This window comes from Melospiza georgiana, chromosome 12 (genome assembly GCF_028018845.1).
Source record: "Melospiza georgiana isolate bMelGeo1 chromosome 12, bMelGeo1.pri, whole genome shotgun sequence".
Taxonomy (NCBI): Eukaryota; Metazoa; Chordata; class Aves; order Passeriformes; family Passerellidae; genus Melospiza; species Melospiza georgiana.
The window spans coordinates 13460060-13486217 of NC_080441.1; the positions used below are offsets into that span (position 1 = coordinate 13460060).

Consider the following 26158-nt stretch of genomic DNA (forward strand, 5'->3'; position numbering starts at 1 on the left):
ACAACTAAGAAAGTAAACTGTACTAGCGAAGGTTTTAGAACCACATCTGACAGCTAACTCAAGTGTCCTTTCATAGTGCTGTGCTTGGTTTCTCTCCCTGCAGATCTACATCTCTATCCTGTGTCCATTCTTTCGATGTTTTGTGTCAGCAGCAAGACCTTATTTACCTCAAGGAGCAAAATGCTACTGCTTTTACTTCTAGTGACAGAGTGGAAGGAAACTTGCAAAGCAATCTTTCTTATGTCCTTGAAATCTGAGTCCTGTACTAACTTGGAAATGCATATTTATGACTTCTGAGAAATTCTCTATGACTCAAGCTCAAGGGTAGAAACAAAATAGAAAAACAGATGCACTCAAATTATTACAAGATTGATTGAATGTCAATAAAAATCTAATAGAATAACATGGGGCTTTTGAAGAGAAAATGGAGAAAAGTATGAATTACTGTAATAGTCCAAGGTGACATCTAATTTTTAATATTTGAAATTATTTTCTTCAAAAAGAGTAATATTTAATTTCTTTCATTTTGATACTTGCACTTTTCTGACTGCAAGGCATCAATGAAAACAGATCTGTGTGACTTTTCCTTAAGGTGCTGTCAGTAAAGCTGGCTATTGTGGAGTTATTAAATGTCTTCAGTAGTTGTCACCATGCAAGAAGTTTTATTGAAGTATTCTGAACTAGAATATCAAATTATACTGTGGAGCCCTTCATTAAAGAGATAACAGATGATCCCCATTGATTCTATTTTATTTCAGATAAAGTACAATTAGTAGTTGGATAATAAACTTAAGAACACTGAAACTTAAAATTTTTGGCTTGTAATGAATTTAATGTTACATGCTCTTGTGTGTGCATGCAGACTGTGAGTGGCACTGTGTTCTGTGAATCAGATTTCTGTCTCATTGCAAGTTTTCAGGTGCTGGGGTTCTTGAAAATCAATATCAGCAATATCTTCTGATAACAATCCTGAGAAAGACTAACACGAGTTCTTCAGTAATCCTTGTTATTTTCTGCTCAAATAGAATCTATTTCCTTTCTCACTGCATAGAAAAGGTGCCTCTCTTTAAGGGTTAAGGATGGGTGAAATGCCAGGGCATCTTTGAAGAGATTTTTCTTCCACATCTTTCTTATATGACTTCAGGACAAAATGATCTCCTACAATCTTTCTAATTTCAGTATCAAAATGAATGGCAGATTATACTAATCTCTCACTAACCATGCAGAGTAGAAGAGTCAATATTAGCCATACCACATCTGTCCTTTAAAAGGCAGTGGTTGTGTTTAACTTCTTGGTCTTACGTGGTCCTGCAATGAATAACCTTGCATTATTTTAAACTATGTCCTTAAGCAGAACCCACTGAAGCCAAGCACAACACTTTTTATGATTTTAGAGTGCATTGGATGTATCCATTATCTAAATATGGCCTTTTTATTGTTCTAAATCAATAAATCTATTGCTCTGGCACATTTCCAAGTGCTACCCTTGAAATAGTTGCATGGCCTCTTTTATAGCAAACCACAAAGTTGACAAATTTCTTTGGATTTACTTTGCATTGATAAGTCCCAATTTTGTGAGTATAATAGGTCTTTAAAATGAACCATGTTTTGCTGGCTGGCTGGTCTCACTCAGGGATGCAGTCAGTGGCTGGATATCTGAGTGGGGAACAGTGACAGGAGGTGATCTCAGAAGTCAGTGCTGGGCTGGCACTGTTTAACACTGACAGGGACATTGAGGGCCCCCTCAGCAAGTTTGACAGCACTGAGGTGTGTGGAGTGACATTCTGGAGGGACAAGATTCCATCCCAGAGGGACCTTGATGGGCTTTGAGGTGTGGGATCATGGAAGCTTCATAAGGTTCCACAAGGCAAAGTGCCAAGTCCTGCAGCTGGGTCAGGACAAGCCCAAGCACAAACACAGGCTGGGCAGAGAATGGATTGAGGGCAGGCCTGAGGAGAAGGACTTGGGGATGCTGAGGGATTAAAAGCTCACCTTGACCTGGCAGTGTGCCATTGCAGCCCAGAAAGCCCAAAGGTGCCCTGGGCTTCACCAAAAAGCAGCGCTGGCAGCAGGTCCAAGGAAGTGATTCTGCTTCTCTTGTCACCAGGAAAACTCAGAGCTGTGAAAGTGATGAAGATAATTACATGCTTCTTCCTGCTTCAGCTCTCAAAAGTAATTGCTGAAGAGCAGTGGTACTTTTGAGTTGGTTTTGAGCTTTTCAAATTATCTTGTTTGGATTTTTAATGCCTTGTGTATAGTTACAATGGCCTAAAGACTTGAAAAAAGAAAATATCTACTTTTCCACTAGACAGTGTATGACTTGTTCAGATAAGTGACATTCTCTCCGGATTTTAAACCATACAAAAGAACATTAATATGCTTTATGAGGAGTACTTGTTCTTGGTAGAAACAATATCTTGCTATATTTGAATTGAATGCTTACCAGGACTTTTCTTTTGCCTTAGCTGGGAACTGGAACATCAGCTTAACTGAGAAAAATTGTGCCTCCATGAGCAAATAATGGGAAACTCAATAGTGCCTGTGACTGACCAGCTGGGGATTTCTACTTTCCAGGAACATGTCTCCGAGTATTTCTAGATCAGTAGTAGTTTATACCTGAATGGAAAGTTTGTTTCCTGGAAAGCATCTGGCAGGTACAGTGATTGCAGCCCTTAATATTTAGGAAAGATATTTTTTTGTAAGTTCTGAAGTGTTCAACTTATTAAAACAGATTTTCTTACCCTTGTATTTAAAATGTTTTGGACTGCATTCATATTTATGGTAGTATTTTATTCCGTGAGTAGATTTTGGGTTTGAGGAAAAGCTGCCTGTTCAGACAGTGAGCTGCTGTTCTGAACTGTGGGCAGGTAAACAGAGACACATCTATCTGTGAAACTGTGCAGAACAGACCAGAAGTGAGGACTCGAACAGGAGGAACAAAAACATCTCCTTTGGATATAACTTCTGTAGTATCAGATCTTGTCCATTCCAGCATTGCTCAGGCATTCTGTTTCTAAAACAATCACTTCATAAATAAAATTGTAAGTTTATTAGTGGTTAATTTGAAGTGAGTTAGTTTACTTCAGAATGTTTATGAATGTTGCACTTTATTATGGGTTTGATCTTCTTTTTTCCTTGTATTTTTCTAGATTCATACATTAGACTAGAGGAAGTAACCTCATGAAAAACTGGGTTGGAGTTTGGGTCAATATGTGAGGCTCTACTCTTGCCAAGGTTTTTTGTGATTCCTCTCAAATGTAAAACATAACTAGAGGAAGGCAAACCAGAGGTGACAGTCATGAGCCATATAATTTCCTACTGCTGAAACTCCTGCTACTTACTACTATTTTACTGTCTTAGTGACATGATTTTATATGGAAAGCCCTTATATTTCTAACATAGCTTTTATTCATCCAGCAGTTGTTTTTGCCTTCTGTGCCAGATGGATTTGTGGTGTAAACAACATAATATGCTTTTTTTTTTTTTTTAATTTAATCTATGAAGCTGAGCTTATTCTAGCAATTTTTTAAAATGTGAACCCCAAATACAAGTTCACCTGCAAATGGTAATATATGGATTACTTCCGTGTAATTAATGTACATGTGATTTTACTAAAATTAATGGGAACTTCTGCCATGTGCTGCAAGCAAAATGTTACACTCTTGGAGTTTAAGTAAATGAGAGTTGCTGGCTGTTGTACTATAAACTGTGATTTGTGTTTTTGTGACTTCATCTTAAGCGGCAATTTCTCCATTTAAAGCAAAACAGCAAAAGTTACACAAACAAACATCCAGCCCTTGGTCTGAAAACAGAGGTGACTTCCCTTGGACTGTTTACCTGAGAGAACATGGGGTGACAGTATTTCCAAACACTGATGGATGGGTTTAGGAGCAGATTTTGCAGGATTATCTGAAAGTGTATTTTGGCATTTCACTTGCTGCAGCACATTTCCTTGTCTCTGGCAATTTCACTACAGAGGAGAAAGAATATTTGTGGTTAGAAAATCCAATCTTTACCTTATTTTCCCCTTTGTTGATACAGTAGTTTGTTAAAGCTAATCCAACCTGACACTACCTTGTGTCATATTTAATTAGTCTCAAGCTTAGCATCAATTTTGAGCAAAGTCCTCAGGTTAAAATCCAGAACAATTCATTTTTTTTATGTTGAAAATAAATGTTGAGAGATTCTACAAAAGACCTAAATGTTTGTTGTTGAGCACAACATGAGTTTGTGCACCTCCATGTACCTAGATTTTAGCTATGCCTTAGATGTGAATGTGGGGTGGGCTGGAAGGAGAGGGAGCTGCATCCAAAGTGGAATATCAGGAATACCTGGGAGTCCTGCAGGAGACTGTGGCTCCAACTTGCTGTTCCATCACTGACATATCCTCAAGGAAATGTTAGCTCCAAAGCACTTTTCCCCATCTTTTTAACTGGCAGGATGAAAAAGGTTTTGTTTTAGAGTACGTTTGGGCAATCTAGACCCACTTGTTGAAATTGTAGATCCACACACTTGATTTTTGTTGATCAGTTTCTGGGGAAGTCTCTGTTGACAGAGGTTCACCAGCCTTGGCTGTGGTGATTTTAGTAAAAACTGAGCTTAGGCTTTCTTCACGTGGTTGTTTCCCTTTCAAAAGCTGACCTGAGAAGTGCGGCTATGCAAGGTGATTATTTTGGGGCAATCAAGAGGTTGCTTTGCATTACTTCCAAGTAGTTCAGATTCTGACTTTTCAATATTTTCAATTATGAGATGAAAAGCAGTTTTAATAACATCCAGCCCCTTCCAGGGCTACAGCTTAAACAGAACATGTAAACAGAGGCCAAAACTGCTGTTGCTTATGTAGAAAATGTGCTTTGACACCCATTAGATTAAAAAAGGGAGAAGAAAGGCAGGGAGCTGTCACATATGAAATTAGGATGAATCCAATATAAGTAGCCAAATTAACTCTAGCATTAGAAATGTTAATGTGTTTTTGTTGGTTTTTACATTTTTCTTTAAGGGGAGATTTATGCCTTGATTGAAAAAGAACCCTAAGAACTGTGGAAACAAGTTTAATGGGGAAAAAGTAGTTTTGAATTTCCACAGGAATACCCAGAAATTTCCTGCTAGATGCCTCCTGATTCCTGTCTCTACATTGCTCTGTTTTTGCATTCATGAGTGGTGGTTTCTACAGAAATTACTGGCAGTAATGACAGAATGTGAAGTTTACAGCACGTAGGAAGATAAAACAGTGGTCTCACAGAAGGCAGCCTAATTGGAGTGGATCTTCTCAAGACAGGAAACCTTTTCACTACAACCAAATTTTATTTAGCTGGGATTCTTTTTACAAGTTGCTTGAGGCATCTTCACTCACGAATACAATAAATTTATACTATTGTTCAACCACATCAGGTTTTGAGACCTCTGCTACAGTTGAGTATAATAATATTAATATGTGTGGTCAATACACTAAAACATAGAACTAAAAATATTTTAATTTACATTCCATTTTATTTAGTTTTTTGGTTCAATATTTCTCCTCATAGGTTTCCATATGAATACAGAAAAGGGATAGAACACCTGCTGCAGTAAGTGCATGAGGGAAATCTTTGGTGATGAATCATACAAGAAAAAAAGGAGGATAATGGGAGTCCCATCTGGACATGAAAAGGAAAGAACACTAGACACAAGACTAGAACATACTGTGAACTGTTCTTAAATCTCTCTTTTAACAGTGAACAATATGTTGTGTTCAAACTGCTATTGAGCAACTGTTCATGAATTCTGTACTATTTCCCAGAAATGCAAAGTATCCTTTGGAAGGATGTAAAGGAGTAAGAAGACAATGGAGACAATACTGTAGAACAGTCTTGGAGCTGTGGACTATGTCAGAACTAGCAGTAATGTGAAGTTAGCACAAGATTCAGACACTTCTAGTTCTTTTGTACTCATGGTCCTGTGGCTAGACAGGGAAGAAGCTAATTCTAGAAAACATTATTTTGCTTTGTTTTAGTGATTTTTAATTTTTTTTTGTATCACTGCTTAGTTTAAATCACAATAGCCTTACAAAATCAAGATAAGATTTTGGCCTTTTTACTTTAAAGCATTTGGAAAATAATAAACTAAATATTTCTTCCTCCTCATCAGAAATATTTATTACTAAGAAAACCCATTTCTGAGATGCATTGAAGTATACAGAAGAAATCATTTCCGTAGTAGGCCAAACTAGCTTTGCTTTGATGTATTATTTTCCTTTAAGGAAAATCATAAAAGACTAATGTATACATATTCATTAAAAACTCTCTGAATACGTAATTCCTTGGTGGATTGCCCATACTTTAAGATAATGTAAAGCTCACAGCTTTGCATCAGAAAAGCAGAAATTTTTCTCTGATTAACCCACAAAATTTTCTTAAACTGCAGGTGAATATATCCTGGCAGGTACTTTGCTGGATTGATGATTCTGTGTTGAACAGCATTTAAAAAAAATAACATCTCAAAGCTGATTGCTGGTGTTGAGCAGGACTGGTAGGGATGAACTATCAGACCAAGTTGATCCTGGAGAGCAAGCAAACCAGTCCCATTTTATTTGCTTTTCCATTTTGGTATTGGTACAGTGAAAGTTAATGATTAAAGCATGAAGAAAATTCAGCTCTTTTATTTTAAAGTTTGTATATGTTGGAATATTTAGAATTTTATGTAATCCTAGGCAGAAGTGACTTGAAGTATTTCTTTGGCAAACTTTGAATATCTAGATGTGTGTAACAAAGAGATGCTGTAGTCATCATATTTCAACAAGTATGTGTGCTTGAAATTGGTGGGTTTTCTTCACTTTGGTCTTTTTTGTGTTTTTTTTTCTTTTTTTTTAGTTAAACCTCATCAAAGGCAGAAAAAAGAGAGGCAGCAGTAATAGTTCACTATAGTTCATGGCTACTGCTCCTGATTGAGATCATTTTTGTCACAGATTATGTTTCTCAGTGACTTAGCCATTATAACACATATGCTCAGATTTTTAACAGTAATCAGGCACTCAGTGCTTATAGGATCTGAGTACATAATATGCTTTATAAGTTCAATATTCATCCTGTGTTTCAGATTCACTTTGTAAAGCTGAGATAATGTTATTCCTCTTCTTTACAAGGATACTGTGAGATAAACGCATTAAATGCTGCAATGTAGTTGGGACTTATGCTAATTTTAGGTGTCTAACACAATCTAGTAAACTAAGTACCTAACGTGTCTAGATGGTCTCATCTTGCAGAAATTGCTTGGGTAAAACAGCATAATAGAAATTATCTTTGTAAATAAGATGAAGGTTTAGGTGCTGATGAAAATACCAACACCAAGGACTCCAAATGACTTGAATGAACTTTGGTTTTGGTCCATTAAAATTTGTCATGAACAATTTTCAACACTCAGGTTCTGAAAGATTAATTTTTGTTCTGGTTGTGTCTTGTGTTATGAATAGTCTTGTGATTTTTTCATGGGACTGTTATGTGCTCAAGAAGATTTGAGTGCTGTATTTATGTAGCTCTAATGACTGTGACCATTTCTGTTCAGGTCAAAGGAATTAGGTTTCTGAGGCAGTAAATATCACCACTATTAAAGGCAGTCATTCATCCATTTACAGGCTGTCAAGTGGCATAACAGATAACTTGTCTTTTCTGATAGAAGAATCAGCAAATGTTTATTCCCTCCAATGTTTATTCCTTCCAGTGCTGCTCTGTTAACCCCTTTCACCTGTTCCCTCCGTCCACTGCACCTTGCCCTGAGTGGAGTGATGCACTTCACTGGAGAGAGAAGCAGCAGTAAACCTTGTTAACATAAAATAGTGAGTTAACAAAATCAAATGGGGAATGTGACAGTGCTTTAACAAGGTACACTTGACAATTTACTGCCTAAAGGACAAGGTCAGAAAAAACTGTCAGGGAGACTTTCCCACTGAGTCATGAGGTTCAGGAAGGACCCCTTGCATTCTAGACTCCTTCTCAGGCTGCAGCTGGATCCAGTCCTCGTCTCAGACTTGGCCAGTGGTTTATGTCCAGAGGAGTTTATGTGCACAGTCAATCCTTGGTATCACTTGGCTAAGATTTCAAAGGTTGGGGCTCTATTGATCACTCCCTGAGGATCTGTTGTGTCAAGGAACCTTTCAGCCTTGAGGGTAACCTTGAGAGTTGTCCCTGCTCAACAGGAGCTCCTGGAGTGCAGCCACTGCCAGTGGGAGAGCTCAGTGGACCCTGGGCTGTCAAGTATTTATAATAAAATGATTGACTGATAGTGGTATTTGCATAGTGCCAAGACGTCTGGGTCACCGTTCCAGACAGCCCTTGGCTGCCCTGGAGCCATCTGTCCCCAGAGTCCCCAGGAAGCTGGATGGAGGCACCAGAGCCCTGCTGGTTGGCAGGGCAGGGAGGGGGCAGCACACACAACACAGCCAGCCAAGTAAAGATACAGCCTCTGGGGAAAATGTAATGATACTCCAGGAGATGGGAGTGCTGTCCTGGACACTCAGCCAAATTGGTGTGTGCTGCATGCAAATTCTGCACAATTCCACCAAATCACACCCTTTTGTACCACCAACAAAGTTATTCACTGGAATTTTTCTTTTTGTGCTTTGAAGTACTTCTACTGGCTGTACAGAGACCATCATGGTCATGTTTATAGGTTTTATTTTGGAAACAGTATCTGTGTGAGCAAAATTATTAATTCTCATTGAACTGAAAACCCTTGCAGGAATTGGAAAGAAATCTTACAAAATTTCATTGTGAAGTTGAGTGTTGAAATATACTTCAATAAATATTATGCATGGTATTTCAAGGGATAGTACTGAGACTTTTTGACAAATTGTAACTTTCTGAACCTCATTTTTTGATGGAATGTCCACGATGGTTCATATGGTTCTGAGTGCCATAGCAAGGAGCATAAATTGAGACAGGTTCTCCTTTAAGAATCCAACCCCTTCAAATGAGTTCAAGTGATTTTTAGATGGAGACAAAAATATTAATTCAATAGTTCATTATCAGCATTCCAGTAAGTACTAGAAATAATTTTATTTTCAAACTAAATTTATGGAAATGAACAAAGCTCATAAAATGAAGACACATTTTTAATATTTAAAGTGAATTTCTTTAGTTATTCTAAGGGCAAGCAAGATAAAATGTCTGAGTGAGTTTAATCTTTGATTTATTGAGGCAAATAAAATTAAGATTCTTTACATTATAATGTTAATACAGCCAAAATTTAAATAGTTATCTTAAATATTTATTATGACTGCTGTATCTGTTAGATAAAAGCCATTAATTTAAGTGCCAATGATTTAAGATAAGAAAGTGTGGACACTTCTGGCTAAGGAAAAGATGATTCTAAAACTCACTTAATCACTTGTAATGTGTAGAGGAAAGTGCAAATTAAATTTTGATCTGAAACATTAGTGATTACAACAATCTCCATTTTCATTCCCCAGTGCTAGGTGTGTGGTATTGATTCCTCTTGAAATCTGAGGAGATAGAAGCTGAGGGAGCTGAGGAGCAGCTGAGTTAACTGTGGTTGTTTAGGCTGGAGGAAAGGAGGCTTGGGGACCTCACCACTCTCTGCAAGTGCCTGCAAGGAGGCTGCAGGCAGGGGGTTGGTGTTTTCCTTCAGGTAACAAACAATGGGACCAAGAGGAAGGTGGTGCCAGTGTAGATTTAGGCTGGATGTCAGGAAAAAGTTCTTCACTGAAAGGGGGCTCCAGCACTGGCTGTCCAGGGCCATGGTGGAATCACCATCCCTGGATGTTTTCAAAAAATACATTCATGATGTCCTTGGAGACGTGGTTAGTGGTGGACCTGGCAGACTTGATTTAATGGGTGGGCTTGAGACCTTAGAGGTCTTTTCCAGCCTTAGTAAATATATGATTCTATGATCTTTAGTTAAGGTAAACCCAGTGCCATTTGAACAGATTTATAGCAGGACACATTTTACCCCATTTACTGCATTCAACTGAATTATATTTTTAGTAAGCTTAGTTTGTTTTGTTGTGGCATTCACCAGTACAGTTCATAGGTCCTCTTTCTCTAGAAGCTTTTTAGGACTTATAGATGTTTGTTTTCAATGGCATGTCCTGTCTTACTTAAAAGGACTGGAATAAAACTGAATTCCCAAGAAGACCAGAATTGCAAAATCCACCCTCTTTAGATGCATGTCAGGCTCTCTGTTATACAATTTACAAAACAGAGCAGCCCGCATCTGTAATAAAATCACCTAGAAAGGTCTCTGGTAAGAGAGCTGTCCTGCCTTTTGATTTTGGCTGTACACTCAGACGTATCTTGGCCACAGAACTGGAAATAAGAATGTGCCTGTACTGCCCAAGGAGCTGCTAGTACAGCAGGAAGAGGTGTCACACCTCTTAGTGGCACATCCCATGTGATTATTTCCAGTCATGTTTCCTCTTGTATCTGGTATCTGATAATGCAATAGTAAGTGGCAAAATTAAAATAGAATAAGAAAATTTTTTTCATGGCTTCCTTTTTTTTTAGTACCTTTTTTTTAGTACTGTATTCTGGTCCCAGATTAAATCAATGAAAGCAAAATAACAATAAGCTATATTTTTAAGTTTTCTACTGAACTGCTATCTCAAAGGATTCATAAGCTCCACTTTGTTTGTCCAAGTGTCCTTTTCAATGGCTGTGACTTCTAAACATGTGCCAGTGGAAATGTACCATGTTAATGTTCTCCTGCCATGAGCAATGAGTGTTAATTAGAGCTGGATCTGACTTTGTCTCTCCTTGGATTATTTAGGATAGTAAGAGCTCTGCTGAATGGCTGTTTGTACAATCCATCTTTTAATCCACTCTCTGAGGCAGAAGACTACTCAGAGTAAGGTTTGTAATTATTCCAGAGTGCATTCGAGTTCTTAGCATCAAAAATAATCTCACATTATTAAGCAAAAAGGTTTCTTTCCCCGGGATAGATTTGGTTCTCCACACTTACTAAATGGAAATAATAGTTTTAATTATCATCAGTTTTTTTGATATTTGATGGCTTTGCCAATAGCAGTATTTTATATTTGATATTTTAGCATAATATTTTAATGGGAACAGCAGATTTTCTGTAAAGAGTAATGGGTGAAATAATGGATAAACATAATTTTTGTCTTGTCAAATTGTATGTTAAAGTACTTTTTGACATTTTGCTGCTTTTCAGTAGCACTTCGACTTTCTCTCTATTTTATAGAGAGTTAAACATAGTAGCCTGACCCTTTCTAAGCAATAGTAAATGATGAGTAGGTCATCATTTGTGTGCACAACATCCTCAGGTGTTGGATGAATACCTTTGTAGATCAATAACTGGTCAAATATATCTAGCCAAGCAGACCCATGAAATTATATTTGTTTTGCTTTACTTTTAGTGACAGGCAATTATTTGCGTACCAAAGAATTGCGTAATAAACCTCCCAAAGTCCCCACTGGGATTGGATTTTACCCACATGACATTTTTTGATGCTTTTCTGCAGGAAGTGGCTGGCCTGTAAATGTGTGCTTGCATAACTTAACCAATTGAATCAATCCTGTGGGACCTAGAAGTAAATGTATTACACCAATGGGACAGGAGACTTGTCATTTTGCAGGCTTTTACCTTGCAGAGCTGTAATGCAAGTAAAATATTTAACATTATTTTTTGAGTTTTAGGCTAAACAACCATAGCATTGAAGGTATATGTTTTATTTCTTAATGTCTAAAATAATATTTCTTGTTATAGAAGAAGAAATTCATGTATGTCTTTGGCTGAGCCAATAAGTTTCAGTTAAAATGCAGCTGATATTTGGATGTGTGTTTTTTTTAAATTTTCCTTCCTAATTAATGAAAAACCTTTCCCTCATTCCTTTTGAGTTAAAACTTGTGTTATGGTACAACTGATTTGTAATCTCTGTTAATTTTTAACAATAGGGAAATGGTTTCCATTGCACATTTTTTTGTTGAAAGACTCAAATTTAAAAAAGAAAATCAGATAAATTTTGATTCATAAGCAGTATGTCTAGGCAGATCCTAGAGTCTGAATATTGAAATAGTTATAAATTGTTATAAAGTGCACCAGGTCTGATATTCAGATATATTTAAAAAATTGCATTATTAAGTTCAAAATACATTCCTCCTTCAAATATTATATACAAAGTCCTCCTCTGCAGTTTGTTTACACGTTCTAAAACTTCCCTCCCTCATTATTTCCCCCGTGTTTCACAGTCTTTACTTTGGCAGTGTTAAAGCTCCTCCTTCAAGAGCACTGTGCAGGAGCAGGGACATGACTGCCACATGGAATTTCAGACAAGATCTCTTTAATGTGAATTTAAACTAATGCAGTTTACAGGTGAGGCCAACATTGTGGCCCTGTTAAAGGAAAGCATCCTTAAGAGGATCTGATTTCTTCCTCCACTCCTTACACTTACGCACAATGGGATTTTCCATCCTGGTTTTTTTGGGGCTTTTCTTGACATTGGCTTTGGGGTCGTTTGGGAATCGCGGGCTGCGCGTGGGTTTTGGGTTCTGCAGCCAGGGATGTCTCAAAACTTCATCTATGCACAGCCTCTGGGACACATCAGGGTGGAGCAAGTGGACGATGAGGTTCTTGCAGTCTGTAGAGAGATTTTTTCCCTTCGTGAAGGGAATCTTCTGTTGTTTCTGAACCTGGAGCATTTCCCTGACGTTGGAACTGTCAAATGGCTGTGAAGCAAAAAGCATTGCATACAGGATAATGCCCAGGCTCCACATGTCCGAAATCCTGGGGTCACAAGGAATATGCTCAAGCAGCTCGGGGGCTGAGTACGCAAGAGACCCACAGAAGGTGCTGCTGAGAATGGTTTTTCCATTTCCATCTCGACACAGGGGTTTTGAAAAGCCAAAATCTGAGAGCTTGAAGTTAAGGCCATCATCAAGAAGGATATTGTCACATTTCAGGTCCCTGTGGGCAAAGTCCAAGTCATGGCAATGCTGGATGGCAGAAGCCAGCTGCTGGAACTTGGAGCGAGCGGCGCTCTCTTCCATTGCCCCCTGGTTGCTCAGGTAGTTCAGGAGGCTGCCCTTCTCCCCCAGCTCCATCACAATGTACACTTTCCCTGTGGAAGTCTCAAAAATCTCATAGGTTTCAATGATTGCTGGGTGGTGCAGTTTCATCAAAGCCTCCATTTCCCTGGGGAGAAACTTTTCCAGGACATTCTGAGAAATTTTCTTCTTGTCAATGATCTTGATGGCCACTTTGCATTTCAGGCGGTGGCTGTAGGCAGCTTTCACTTTGCCATAGGAGCCTTCTCCAAGAGTAGCACCGAGGCTGTAGCCCTTCTTTTTAAGCACCACAGCATCCATCGTGGGAGAGCTGCAGGGACCTGCCCCAGCGGGAGCTGCTCTGCATCCTGTGCTGCTGGGCTGTGCTCCACGCCTGATGGTGCTGCAGGAGAACTCTGGGCCAGGTGTGTGGGCGGTTACAGGGTGATCTCATGAACAGTCACCCTGGAAGGAGCTTTCTGTCATTTCATGGAACTGCTCTGTGACATCACGGAGGCAAAACCCTGCATGGAGGCGCTGGCTGCTCTGTGCTGTCACTGATGGTCACTCCTGTGCACTGCCATCAGAAAACGGAGATAATTTCTCCAAGATATGTTTCTCCTTTTAACATGGTCAAAGTAGGAGGACTGTTTTTGTATATTAGTTTTGTAATGTTGTTTTTCAGTTGTGCTGTTGCTGTACATCATTAATACAACATACTCTGCATTTTTTGTGGATTTTAGGAAAATAACAAAAACTACCTGAGGACTGAGACTTTGAGGAGCAGTGCACAGTGTATCCAAACCCCTTTCTTTTATTTTCTCCAGTTGTATGATAGATCCTGGTTTGTTAATAAATCATGTTTGTTGACTTTGATTACATTAACAGCAGACCAACCTAAGTCTTCCAGGGAGTACTGGGAGTTCCACCAGTTCAGTGTTTTATGTCAGTATTGTTATGAGAGTTCTAGAAGTCTCCTTATTTCAGAAGAAAATAATTCTATGGAAATTCAAAATTGTCACTGCAAATAATTTCCCTCTGTATGCACATTACTTTCCTTGCTTTTCGCACTTAGTACAACTAAACTCCCCAAGAAATTGTAGAGAAAAGTTAATTTTTATTAGCCATGATGACATTGCGGGGTACATCCACATAACCAGATTAAAGAATTGAAAATCACAGAAACCTGCAATCACTTTCAATAATATTAATAATAATTTTGTAGTTCTGTTCTTTGATATTAGGTAAAATACTCTGAGTTGCTTTCAAACTGATGGCATTCTTTTAAACTGAAGATTTTATTCTAGACTCTCTAAGATTACTATAAATGTGAACAAACCAAAAAGTTCAACTGTAAGTCTGGAATGATAGTAGCTCCCAAGGGATTAAACCTGTGGTTTTTTCCATGTTAAATGATGCATGTTCTTATTGCATCAAGTCTTTTGTTTTGAGTTTAAGGAGAATTTGCAGTGGATATTTAGCACACACTGCTCTGCATGTTTTTGTTTTATTCTTTATCAGGCACATGGAAGGGAAAATTTTTGGGTAAGGGGAAATGAGCAATTCCCTGCTGTTATTCCAGAGCAAATGTTCTTAAGGGCATGGACAATTTCAAAGTATAGGTCTTACTATTCAGCATCATGCCTTTGCTATCCTGAAAGTGCAGCCAATTTCTGAACTGTGAGAGGGAAGGCAATAACCATTGTGCTGACATTGGAAAGAACTAAGAGGAGGAAAAGTCTTTAAAATACATGCAAGAATGCATAAAGATTTATGGTGGACTATTACATGTGGTTGTTTCCAGGACATTAATTTAATTGGTTCTTTTCAGGTGTAAATAAAAATGTGGCCTTGTATTAAATGTTGAATAGCCTCATATCACCTACTCATGCTTAAAACCACTCCAGCTTATCTTCATGTCAATTCTGTTAATTCTTTAGGAAATCTGTTTTGCATCTAGACATTTTTATATTTGGTGCAAGGTACCCAAAATGTATCAGGCATGCTCTGCTTGTTGTTTTTGTGTCTTCTTATAGTCATTATTATGAAATTTATGTAAAGAGATACAGAAAAGTATTAGTTATGGTGGAATGGTTAAGCAGTGATTTCCACCAGGGCTGTGTGGCAGTATTATCAGAATACTACTACAATCTTTTCTTCTCACAGTCATTTAAGGAAATGATCATGTTTTTCTGGGAATGCTCATATTTTTACTATTAATATAAATGAAGACAAAATTGAATGTCAAATCAAGTGTATCAACTTACGCATAATTTTTTGAGTAATAGACTGCTGGTGTTGTCACAGGTAATGGATCTGGAGACCAGTAGATATTTGTTCCCTGCTCTGTAAGATCGGTCATCATGTCACCATGGAACCAATAGATTAAGAAAAAGGATCTATATTCAGGAAAGCAGTTAATTCCTTTGATGTTAATGTGGGTAAACTTAATCAAAATCTAAGTGAAAAGTCAGATCTATTATCAGTGAAATACATTTTTGTCTCTGTTGGGGTTAATGTAAGATTTTCTTTAGCTAAAGCAGCTTATTGGTGTTTAATTAGAATTTTGAATAATACTTAGAATCATCAATATTAACAAATTTACCAAATTTATACAGTTTTTTTTTTTCTGGTGCCCATCTGTGTCAGTTGTAATAGACTCAGGGCTTTAATGATGCAAATTAAATTTTCCAGTGAGAGAAATGCCAGTATAGGCCAAGAATTAATTCTGAATCCAGAGGGGGAAGAGCAAACTATTAATTCATTACATCTGGCAGAAGCAATTCAGTAGCTTCCTCTCTAGTTACTTTAGTTGTGCTTGTTCTGAAAAAACAATGAAACCACCCCTTACTGTACATGTTTTGCACATGGAGTTGCTGGACTCATCTTCTCTCAGATGGACCTGGTTGTCTATTGCTTTCTTTATTTTTCTTGCTCTGCTGTCATCCCCTTTCACAAACCCCTAAGGTCAGGTGATGGAGAGAGCACTGAAATCCCCTTTGCATCACCGCAGCCCCAAGTCCACCAGCAGTGTCTCAAAAATCAGGTGCTTAACCCTGGATCAGGGATCAATACAACAGGAACTGTGGCACACTGATAGTGGGGAGAATAGCTGGAAGCTAGAAACATTTTAAGCCCTGGATGAGTATTTCCTTGCATGCTAAATCTTCTAGCAAATGATTTTTCTTATAGTTGTACATCATCATTTTATAAAAATGGGGTACCTGGAGTATATTTTCTTCCAGGAATAGAATTCATGATGGAAGGCAAGGGTCCAAACTGCTAGGACTCACCTCCACACAACCTTAAGCCCCCTTTTTAAAAAATGCTTCTATTTTCTTTTCCCTTTTTTTCTGAATCAGAAAACTCTCTTTGAAGTTTATGGATTATGCTGATAATGCATTTTTAAATAATATTTGTGCTGATTTTAGCTGGGATAGAGTAAATTTTCTTCATAGTAGCTGGTATGGGCCTATGTTTTGGATGTCTGTTGATAATTCAGGGCTGTTTTTGTTATCACGAGCAGCACTAACACAGAGCCAAGGGCTTTCCTGCTCCTCACCCACCAGCAAGAGGCTCCCAAGGAGCTGGGAGGGGACACAGCCAGGACAGCTGCCCCCAGCTGAGCCAGGGATATCCCATAATATGGCACCAGCTCAGCATGGAAACCTGGGCAGGAGGAGGAAGGGGGGACGTTTGCAGTGAGGGTGTTTGCCTTCCCCAGTCACTGTCACAGGTGATGGAGCCCTGCTGTGCTGGGCATGGCTGAGCCCCTGCCTGCCATGGGGAGTGGGCACTGAGGCCCTTGGTTTGCCTCACCTTTTAAACTGGATTTATCCCAATCCAGGAGTTTTTGCTACTTTTATTCACTCCCCAACCAGAGTAAACCCACCAGAGTAAAGTGACAGAGCTGTGTGGAGCTCAGTTACCATCTGGGGTTTAACCATGAGAGTGTTGAAAGCATTTTCCAGCCTTACCAGAATTAGGTATTGATTTTTTTAGTATTTATGGTTTCTTTTCACAGAGATTTCACAACACATTTGTCCTGGTTTTCTAATATGAAAGAATTATCACACAATAAATGTAATGGATTTTTTAGAGTATTGTCATGGGAAGTACTCTGCTGGCATCAAATTCTTTCTTGGCAATTTCCTGGAATATTTTTCAATGTCTGAAGGAAATTTAAAATATGATTTATTTGTAGAAAATGGCTCTGGAGATAAAATTTCAGATTGACTTTCAATTTCAACCTTGCACATGTGGGTTTTTGTTCCTAAAGTGCAAGATCTCATGTGCAAGACATAATGTGGAATTGCAATTTGTGGCATGACTTCTTCATGGCTTTCTGTTCCCCTCTGTGGCTCTGTGTTGTAGCAGAGCTGGAGCTGCTGATATTCATGTGGAAATGTTAACATCCTGCTGATGGCAGCTCTGCCAAAGCCATTCATCATATCTTGCCTAAATCTGTCAAGAATGGGGAAACTGACAAGCAAATTGCCAATCTTAGAGTGGGAATGGGTTTTTTTGGTGACGTAAAGTTGAGTCTTGGGTCAGAATTAGGGATGCATTGAAATCCTTATATTTCATGTCCTTTTCCACTGTGCAGACGTGGATGTTGTGGATGTTTTTCTCTGGATTGACAAGAGTTTATATTCTAAGACCTATCAAAATAATTTTCCACGATAGAAGTTCAGTGCATTAAGATTTCAAAAACAAGCAAAAAGAAAAAAAAAAGAAAATTTTCAAGCAATTATTAAACCTATTTGTGTTTTAGTTTTGTAATTTATAATTGTATGAACATTAGAAAAGGCCTTTTTTATATTTTCTTAATAATTTGCTTATGAATACAGTTCTTTGAATAAGTACATGCTGTGAATATCAAGTGTGAAAATAGTCCAGGTTTCAAAAGAACGTTGCATGAAAACAAAATGAGAACAGAATGTTTCTGAAAATAGTCACAGGTATTGACCACTACTTGGGGAACATTTCCTTCAAAGTATGTAAGGGCATTTTTAGGCATTTAAATTGAAAATAAACAGTTTAATTAAAAATAAATCCCACATGCTGGATGAAGTACATGGCTGTTTGGGTGGTAACACTTTTAGGCTTATATTCTATACAGAATTTTAGAAATCCCACCTTACCTGTCATGAAATCCTTTTGTGTCAGAGTCAACCTACATGAGGAGATAAACAGATGGTATAACTGAGAGCACACAAAATGCTAGCTTAGGTAAAATGCATGCTGCTGATAACCCACTAAGCCTTCCTGGGTATGCTAATCCTAATTTATGTTAAATCGTAATTAAGACAGTTTTGTTTATTGCTTGTAGCCATGAGCACCTGGAAGACTGACTAATCCCATCCATGTGTTGGGGACAATCCAGCTGCTATTGTTAACTCAGAATGCAGAAAAATTTGTATTTGTGAGTTGTTTTCCTTGGTGTTTTTCAGGCATTTATAGCGGCCCTTTTCCCCATTGTATCAGGAACTGGAGCAGAAGAAGCATCCTAAACAAAATGGATGAAGGGATTTTTGGAGTAAGAGGCCAAAATCTAAATAGGCTCACTGTGTTTGCAGCCAAACTTTAAATCAGAATATCTCTGATATACCCATGCAAAAATAGATTCACAATTTCTGTTGTAGCTGTGCCTGTTTGGTGTTGCACATATAATTTGGCATAACTGTCAGATTTTCAGGATTCTGGAGGGTTTTATTCAGGAGGCCATGGGTGGTACCATTAAAGTGAAATGATAAGTGATGGGCAGAAAAAGAGGGGCAGAATAAACTGAATCTCAGGAGAATAATGCCATAGGAATGGGGAACACCTAAGCCCACTTTGTGCAAAATTACATGTTTTCAGTTGCATTGTTTTTCTTATGCTGTGTATGTATCAGGTACAGGTTTTTGACCTGATACATGTATTCACACAATTACATCTGTTATGGATTGTGCCATCAGTTGGCAAGAATTATTTTCTGCTTCTTGTATAGCATTTTTTCTTAAACTGTAGGTAGGAGAACCTAGGTCAACATAAATTATTACTGTGAAAGATTTTTCCCTTTAGAAGAATTCCTGTCCTGGAAGTGTATTCATTCTAATGACTTGAAATCATCTAATTTAAAAATCATGCAAGAGAGGTAATATTTTTCATCTTCTATTAAATCTTTGAGCTGTTTCAACTTTCTTGTTCTTAAAAGTTTCATTTCTGTCTTGTCATGATGGAAAATATGCAAACTGCTATTAAGTGACAACTATATTCTCTGTACTGTTTTGAAGTCAGCCCATGCAGAGACCACTTGCAGTGTGCAAATTTGAATCTAATTTTCCATTCAGTACATACTGAAAAGTATCCATTGAATGAATTTTTCATCAGGTGGTGGTAAAACAGAAATAAAGAATTAAGGACTAAAGGTGAGCATGTATCTCATAGTTTGTATAAAATTCAAGTGTGAGTGCAACTGCTTTGCAAAACGCTGTGATTCTTCTCATGTTTAACTCATGGTATTTGCAATTATTTGAATTTTCTTTGTTTTTGTTTCTTGCCAGTTACAATTAGATTTGATTTTCATAAGAAAGCAAAATTAGAATTTAAAAATTTCCAGTGTACATACATTTGTTATAGAACCTAAAATGAATGCCTTATCTGTAATAATTTCATGTAGAATCTTCTTATGGACAGCAGAGAGCAGCAGTGTGATGACCTGAATCAGAAGCAATGATGTTAAGGAATACTGAAAATAACTAACAAGTTAAATGCTTCCAAAATACCCAATTTTTGCCTTGATACCTGTGCAATTCTTTTTTGAGAAACTTTTGCAGAAGAAATTAGGAGATTGTGGGGGAAGAAACGACATTTCCAATAAAATATCTATTATGAAAATAATTGCCAAAAGAGACGTTTACATAGAACAAAAAAAGTGACAGCAGAGGATAACGTAGGGAAATGATTCGTGTCTGAGCTGTGTTTGGAGCTGTCCAAAATGATGATGTAGAGCAACAGAGAAACATTAGCTCACGGACTACAGTTTAAAGAAAAAATTTACTTGAATGTGTAATTAGTAGTGTGAAAGTTGGTAAACTCAATAACATGAATTTTTGAAAATCATTAATATTATCTGCAAGTAATTTGCAAGTCAGTATTTTTGTTTGTCTTAGGAGTTCACGGCTGCAGATCAAACCACATTAAATCGTTCAGGGTAGAATTCCTCATGTTCAATAGGAAATATTGTTTCTAAGGACTTGAAAATACTTTTTTCATGTATCCCACTTCATCCAACACCTTAGCTCAAACCACAAATTTGCAACGTTGGATTTTTTACCAATGACTGTGTTTTACCCTCCATTATTTTCTGTAGTAAAACCAGGATGCAGACTCTGGTGGGTAATGAGCAGATATAAATACCTATGAGTCAGATAAATTATGCTGGGTCCCTTCATTCCAGGGCTGCTGCTCCCCTGAAGGATGCAGGCAGCTGCTGTTGCCCTGGTGATTGCTCTTTGGAGCCTGGCTTGCACAGGGCTGAATTCCTCACCTCTCCTTAGGCCTTTGCATTTCTGTACACAGCTCCTGTGGACAAAGGCCACAAATTAAATGCAAAGAAATGAAGCAGCAAGCACAGAGCATGGATGTGATGTGTTGAAAATGGCATATGGTGTATAAGGAGTAGCACAGTGTTGATCATCTTAATATAGAACTAAGCATAGAGGCACGAAATCTCTGCCAAGCTGATCTGAGGGCCTGAGTTTGTGTGTCCCATCTGAGTCAGAGGAGGCAGCAAGTGGAGTTTTCTGATGGTTGAATTATTGAGGCGGCTATGTGCAAACTTTTTTATCCATTTATATTTTTTTCCTGTCTCTCTTTGCTGCTTTAGGCCCCAAGATCTGGTCTGAACAGCACTGAAATAAAAATAAAAGCTGCTACATTTCACAAGTAGCAGAGTATTTCTTTTCAGAGCTCTGTTCTGTTAATCGTGAAATTTTTATTCTTTGGTTTCTTTCAGTCTTTTTCCCTCATAATGAAACATGCTTAATTTTGGAAACAGGTGGTTCTTTAGCAATTCAGAGATATTTATTTTCTTGAATTTTTGTTTTATAAATGTTTCAATAATGCAGACTATCCTTAATGTGTTTGTGATCCTCCTTTTTTGAGCTTTGTGTACTCCTCATAGGGTGTTTCTAAGATTCTCCCCTTCTTCAGAGAGCCTTAACATTTCTTGAGCCTGAAATCATGAGTGAAATTCTAGACTAAGCTGTTGCAGCAAGTTGCTTTTCAAACAGATCTGATCCTGAAACTTTTTACTTTACTATTATGTAATTTCATGCTCTCATGCCAATGGTTTGAGCTTCTCTCTCCCTCAAATTAGCTGATAATACAGAAAATTTAAACCATGTGTAGAAAATCAATAATTAAATAATTTTGGCTCTGTCTTTTTCACTCTCAATTCCTGCAATCACTGCATCAGCAGAGAATGTTTGGCATAATCCTTTTAATGCATTGACCACATATGTCAACACCTGCTGCTGTCAGCTGTCAGAAGTCAGAATGGCTTTTCTGATAGAGCTTTTTATAAAATAAGAACTATTTACTCTTTTTATCTATTTTATTTATCTATAAAATATGACATTTTATCTATTTTATCTATTTGTAGTCTGATTTGACTGGTTGACTTCAGTGATTTAAGGTCAATAACAGCGTAATTTCTGTGCAGTTTGGTGTATGTATTTTTTTTGTTCAAATTGTTCTTGACTGTATTAAGTGGAGAAAAAATTGCTAATTGGCTTTCAGTGATATAAATAACTCAATATGCAAAAAACCACAATAGAATTTTATTGCAAAGCGAGATTTGGAGGATATTGAACTTCCAAATAACATTAAAATAATGTGGATAGTGGACATATTTTCTTACTTGTACTTTTATTTTGTCCTTTCTCTGATTGCTTCTGGGACTTCTGTGCAGTTTAGTTAATTGATAAATAATGTTTGTATGGAATAAAGGCCTATAGCTGCCAGTTTATTTCTAGAAAGTCACTGTTATAATTACTTATAATTGCTAGTATTATCATGTATATTTTCTCAGTGTCTTTTCCTAAGTTGTAGTCAAATGATTCCTGACAGTGCTGCCACTCACAACTTTGACCTGTTTTGATTTTAGTTTCCAGAACTGCCATTTTTAACATTAAATCATAACCTTCCTTTTAAATCATGAGCTTCCAAATACCCAGAAGGAAGGAAGTATGACTAAATGTTACTTAAGAAAGTAATGAGAAAAAAACCAGAACTTCCATTGTAACTGTGGTTTATTACCTGTATTTCTGTGTATCTTCTGTCTTTCAGGAGAGGGAAAAGCAAGGTGTTGGTAAAATCCCATAATGTTTGCAATGGAGCTTGTACATTCTTAAGTTCTTTTGCCATGTTTTGAAGATCAGTGGAAAAGTACCCAAAAAGCAAAATCCCCAAATTAAATTTGCTAAATGGTAAACAAAATCCACACCAAGGCAAAAGCCTCTCTTCCAGGGTATCCATCAGGTTTCTTATTATATGGGGGGATGTAGGGATGCTGTGAATGTTGGATAACTTTGGGGATGACCATGTTACTTCACTGGCTGTTGGGAAGGCAACTGTCATCTCTTTGGGCAGGATTCAGCTGTGTCTCAGTATATCTAAAATCAGGGGAGAGCACAGAATTAGTTATACCTAATTTGTCACAACTGTTGTTTCAGGGATTTTGCTACAGTAATTATTGCCTAATATCAGCATTCTTTCTCTAATACACATTTTCTGTCAATTAACTCACGATTGCAGGATAATTATTTCAATGGAACCGTCACTTGTGCAGTCTTGGGTACAGCATTATAGTAATAAAAAATCAAAACAGACTTTTAAAGTACTCTTAATTCCCTTTGAATCATAGTAAATGCTTAAAGCAGTCTGTAGATGAATTTTTGGTGTGTATTTGTAATTGTAATTTTTCTTCCTAAATCAGAAGCACATAAAGAATCTAAGAAATGAGGGACAAAAAGGACCAAAAAAATTATTGGACATTGTGTAGTCAAATTATCTTTTCTGTTTTGTCACTAGTGATTTCTTTCTGATCAATGGCATATTCCTGAACATCAAGTTCCCAAATTTTATTTTATATTTTAACATGCTGATTGATTTTTCTTCAAACTCATCTTTGTGGTAGGTGTTTGCTAATTGGTTTTTAGGTTTAGAAAGAGCAAAGCTCCTTTTCAGGAGACAGCTATTAATGTAGTTCTCTTTTTTTTTCCATTTCAAAGCTGTGTGCTGGAATTAAAAGTGTGGCAGGGAGCTGAGGCTGGGTCTGGTGTGACAGTGACCTTATTCTGACATTTTCCTTGCAAGACTGAACCAGACTTTATGATAAATTTTGGTACCAGGTTTTTGACACAGCAGTGTAAGTACCCCAAAATCACGTTGACATTTCCTAAAGATCAAACAGTCTAGTTTGTGAATAAGTGATGCTGTGGTTCCTTGGAGATATTCACAATGTTGCATATAAATGATATAACAATTTTGTCAAAGACTGGATTAGTAAAAAAGCCTCTGTATTGTGCCTGAAATGCAAGAGCTTCCTCATTCCTGTTGAAGTCTCACAGTGGAACTGCAATTTTGAGTAACCCAGAGAATACAGGGGAAGAACAATGACTTAAGACAGGAATTGTGAAAATAGCATAATAGAAGCCAAGCCAAGCTAATGAGGTTTTTATTAAGAGGTAAAGCTTATTGAACTTCTCCTGCCAGTTGGCTTTTGGATGATGATATTAATTATTGTGTGGCCATTGAAGGACTGGTTTTCCTGGTGGACCCAGAAATAGCTCTGTTCCTTCAGAACTGACACTTTCCATTAAGTATTCTGCTTTTACCCTCTACCTGCCTGCGTGAGACTGCTTTGTAAATGGAAAAGCTTATTAAGGACAATGGGAGCCTTGGCACCAGCATGGTTATTCCAACATTTATTGGTGCCATGCATTAGGAGGAGTAAGACATGCAGAATTCACAGAGCTAATTTAGGATCTATTCTTCCTTTTCTAATTGTGTCTGCATTTATGCACTTCTGAAAATCACTACATTGAGAGATTTTAATCTAAATTCAGTGTGGTGTGAACCCTTTTCCCTATTTGTGCTAAGGCAGTCAAGTCTTACCATCACTTTATGATGTTTATTCTACTTTACTGCTAATGTGCTGCTGAACTGTAAACAAATATAAACAGGGTTATCAGGCAAAATACATTAACATAAACATCTTATTTTCATGCTCTTTCTACATCTTCAAATGGACTGAGTGTTTAAATGAAACATTAACTCTTACAAGTAAAACAGTTTTACTGTGTTCTTTCAGTAGTACTATCCCACTATTAGACTTTACAGTGTGTATTTTGCTATGTTCAACCTTTGAAAAGTGAAAAGCCCCAGTGTTCATTAAAAGTTTTTGTGTTAAGCTAAGAATTTAAAAAGCAAGTTAAAAATTTTGGCTTGACCCACATGACTTGAAAACTAAAGCATCTTGTATAAATGAATTGGCAACTTTGATTCTGTTGGGAGAGGGACCAAGATCAGTGGACATCTTGAATTTTTTGTGACAGTAATAACAAAAGGATCTGAGTTTCATTCTAGTTCACATGAAATTACATTAAGATGGAAAAATATTTATTAAGATTAGAAATTGGAATAAACAATCTACCTTAGGGGGGTTGTACATACAGGAAAAGGATTCTGGTGCTCAGAAATGACACGGATGCAATTTATTAATAATTTAAGTGGATGTTCAGGTTATGCAAAAATAATCATTTGCACTTACTCCCAGAGAGTATCTCAGGGTGTTTTTAGTGTATTTTATTTATCTTTTAGACAATGGGAATGCATGCAGTAGTGGTTGTATTCTGCAGTAGTAGTTTTATTGCTGCTGTAGTGGTTGTATTACAGAATTTTTTTTTTCCCTTAGTTGATCTAAACAGCATGTATTGTGTCTCAGGTTACTGGAGTCTTTCTTTCTACAAGTAAATTACCAGGATTGTCCATTAGAAAGGAAATCTGTTCCCTGGCAGCAGAGAGGGTTCCTTGGTAGCAGCAGAGCCTTGACCTTGCTCAGTCATCAGATTGGCTTAACCTGCATAACTGCTTATAACATCTGTCATTTTATAACAGCTCTGAAATGCAGAGTTCTGGGGATATTCTGGCCAGATATGTCAAACCTTAACCAAAAATTAGTAATTTCAGTAGGTAGAAGTTTGTCGGTTTGACTTGTAGACTTGCAGCTATTTAGTCTTGAAGTTACAAGATCAGATGCAAAGTCTTGACAACTTGTTCATCCTCAACATATTTGCAAAACTCACTCTTATCAGAAGTTGGACCTAGGTTGCTGTAATCCACTAAATAGAATTGAATAAAATAGAAAAATCTCTCTGTTTTAGGGAGGACTGTTTTAGATTACAGGAATACTGTTGCCTGGAAGAAAAAGAACATTTTCAGTTGGGCATTCTCCTGTCATACATGAGGCTGACTTTGCTTTTTTTTTGCAACTGATTTACTTCACATTTTTTATACCTCCTGCATTTTGGATATGAGTAAATGAACAAGCTTTGTTTTACAAATTATTACAGAGTTCTGAAGGTGAGCTATGGATTCCATACTGCAAGCCATGTTCATCAATATAATATTTTTTTCAAACTTGTAGATTAGCTGTTGGCTTACAATGGGCTTCTGCACCCACCTGTGTGCCTAACGCCCTGTAATCACTGGGCTGTCTCAAGTCAGCTCTGATGAAAAGTTTCTGTGGAAAAAAGTGCACATAAGGAAACCTAACCATTAGGAGTTAGCATAAGCATATTAACAATTCACAGAGGAACAGATGGACAGTTTTCAAAAGCTGAACTCTTGGCCACGGAGAGATCCAGAAAACCCAAGCACAGACGAAGCAGATTAAAAGCTAGGAACAGTGGAGAGTTTTTTCTAGTTTTTGAAGCAGATTTCTAGAGCAAAAAAAAAAAAATGTGTCTGAGATATGATTATTGTTGTTGTCTTTTTAACTCTTGAGTTTTTAATTGGAGAAATGGTTATTTTTTTTCATTTTTCTTGAATATCCAGCAAAGTAGGTGAGGTGATTGGATGGCAATGTGTTTTTGAGTGAGTAGAAGGACTAA

General features: G+C 37.3%; 1 protein-coding gene across 1 annotated transcript; it reads right to left on the bottom strand.

The window, feature by feature from the left end:
- Window positions 1–12347: 12347 nt before the first annotated feature.
- On the bottom strand, window positions 12348–13316 carry LOC131088617 (testis-specific serine/threonine-protein kinase 2-like). The gene has a single exon (XM_058032818.1). It carries the CDS (start codon window positions 13314–13316, stop codon window positions 12348–12350), a length of 969 nt encoding a protein of 322 aa, XP_057888801.1.
- Window positions 13317–26158: the final 12842 nt, after the last annotated feature.

Bases quoted from the DNA above. Each gene is read 5' to 3' on its own strand.
- LOC131088617 (XM_058032818.1), bottom strand. From the start codon at position 13,316: ATGGATGCTGTGGTGCTTAAAAAGAAGGGCTACAGCCTCGGTGCTACT.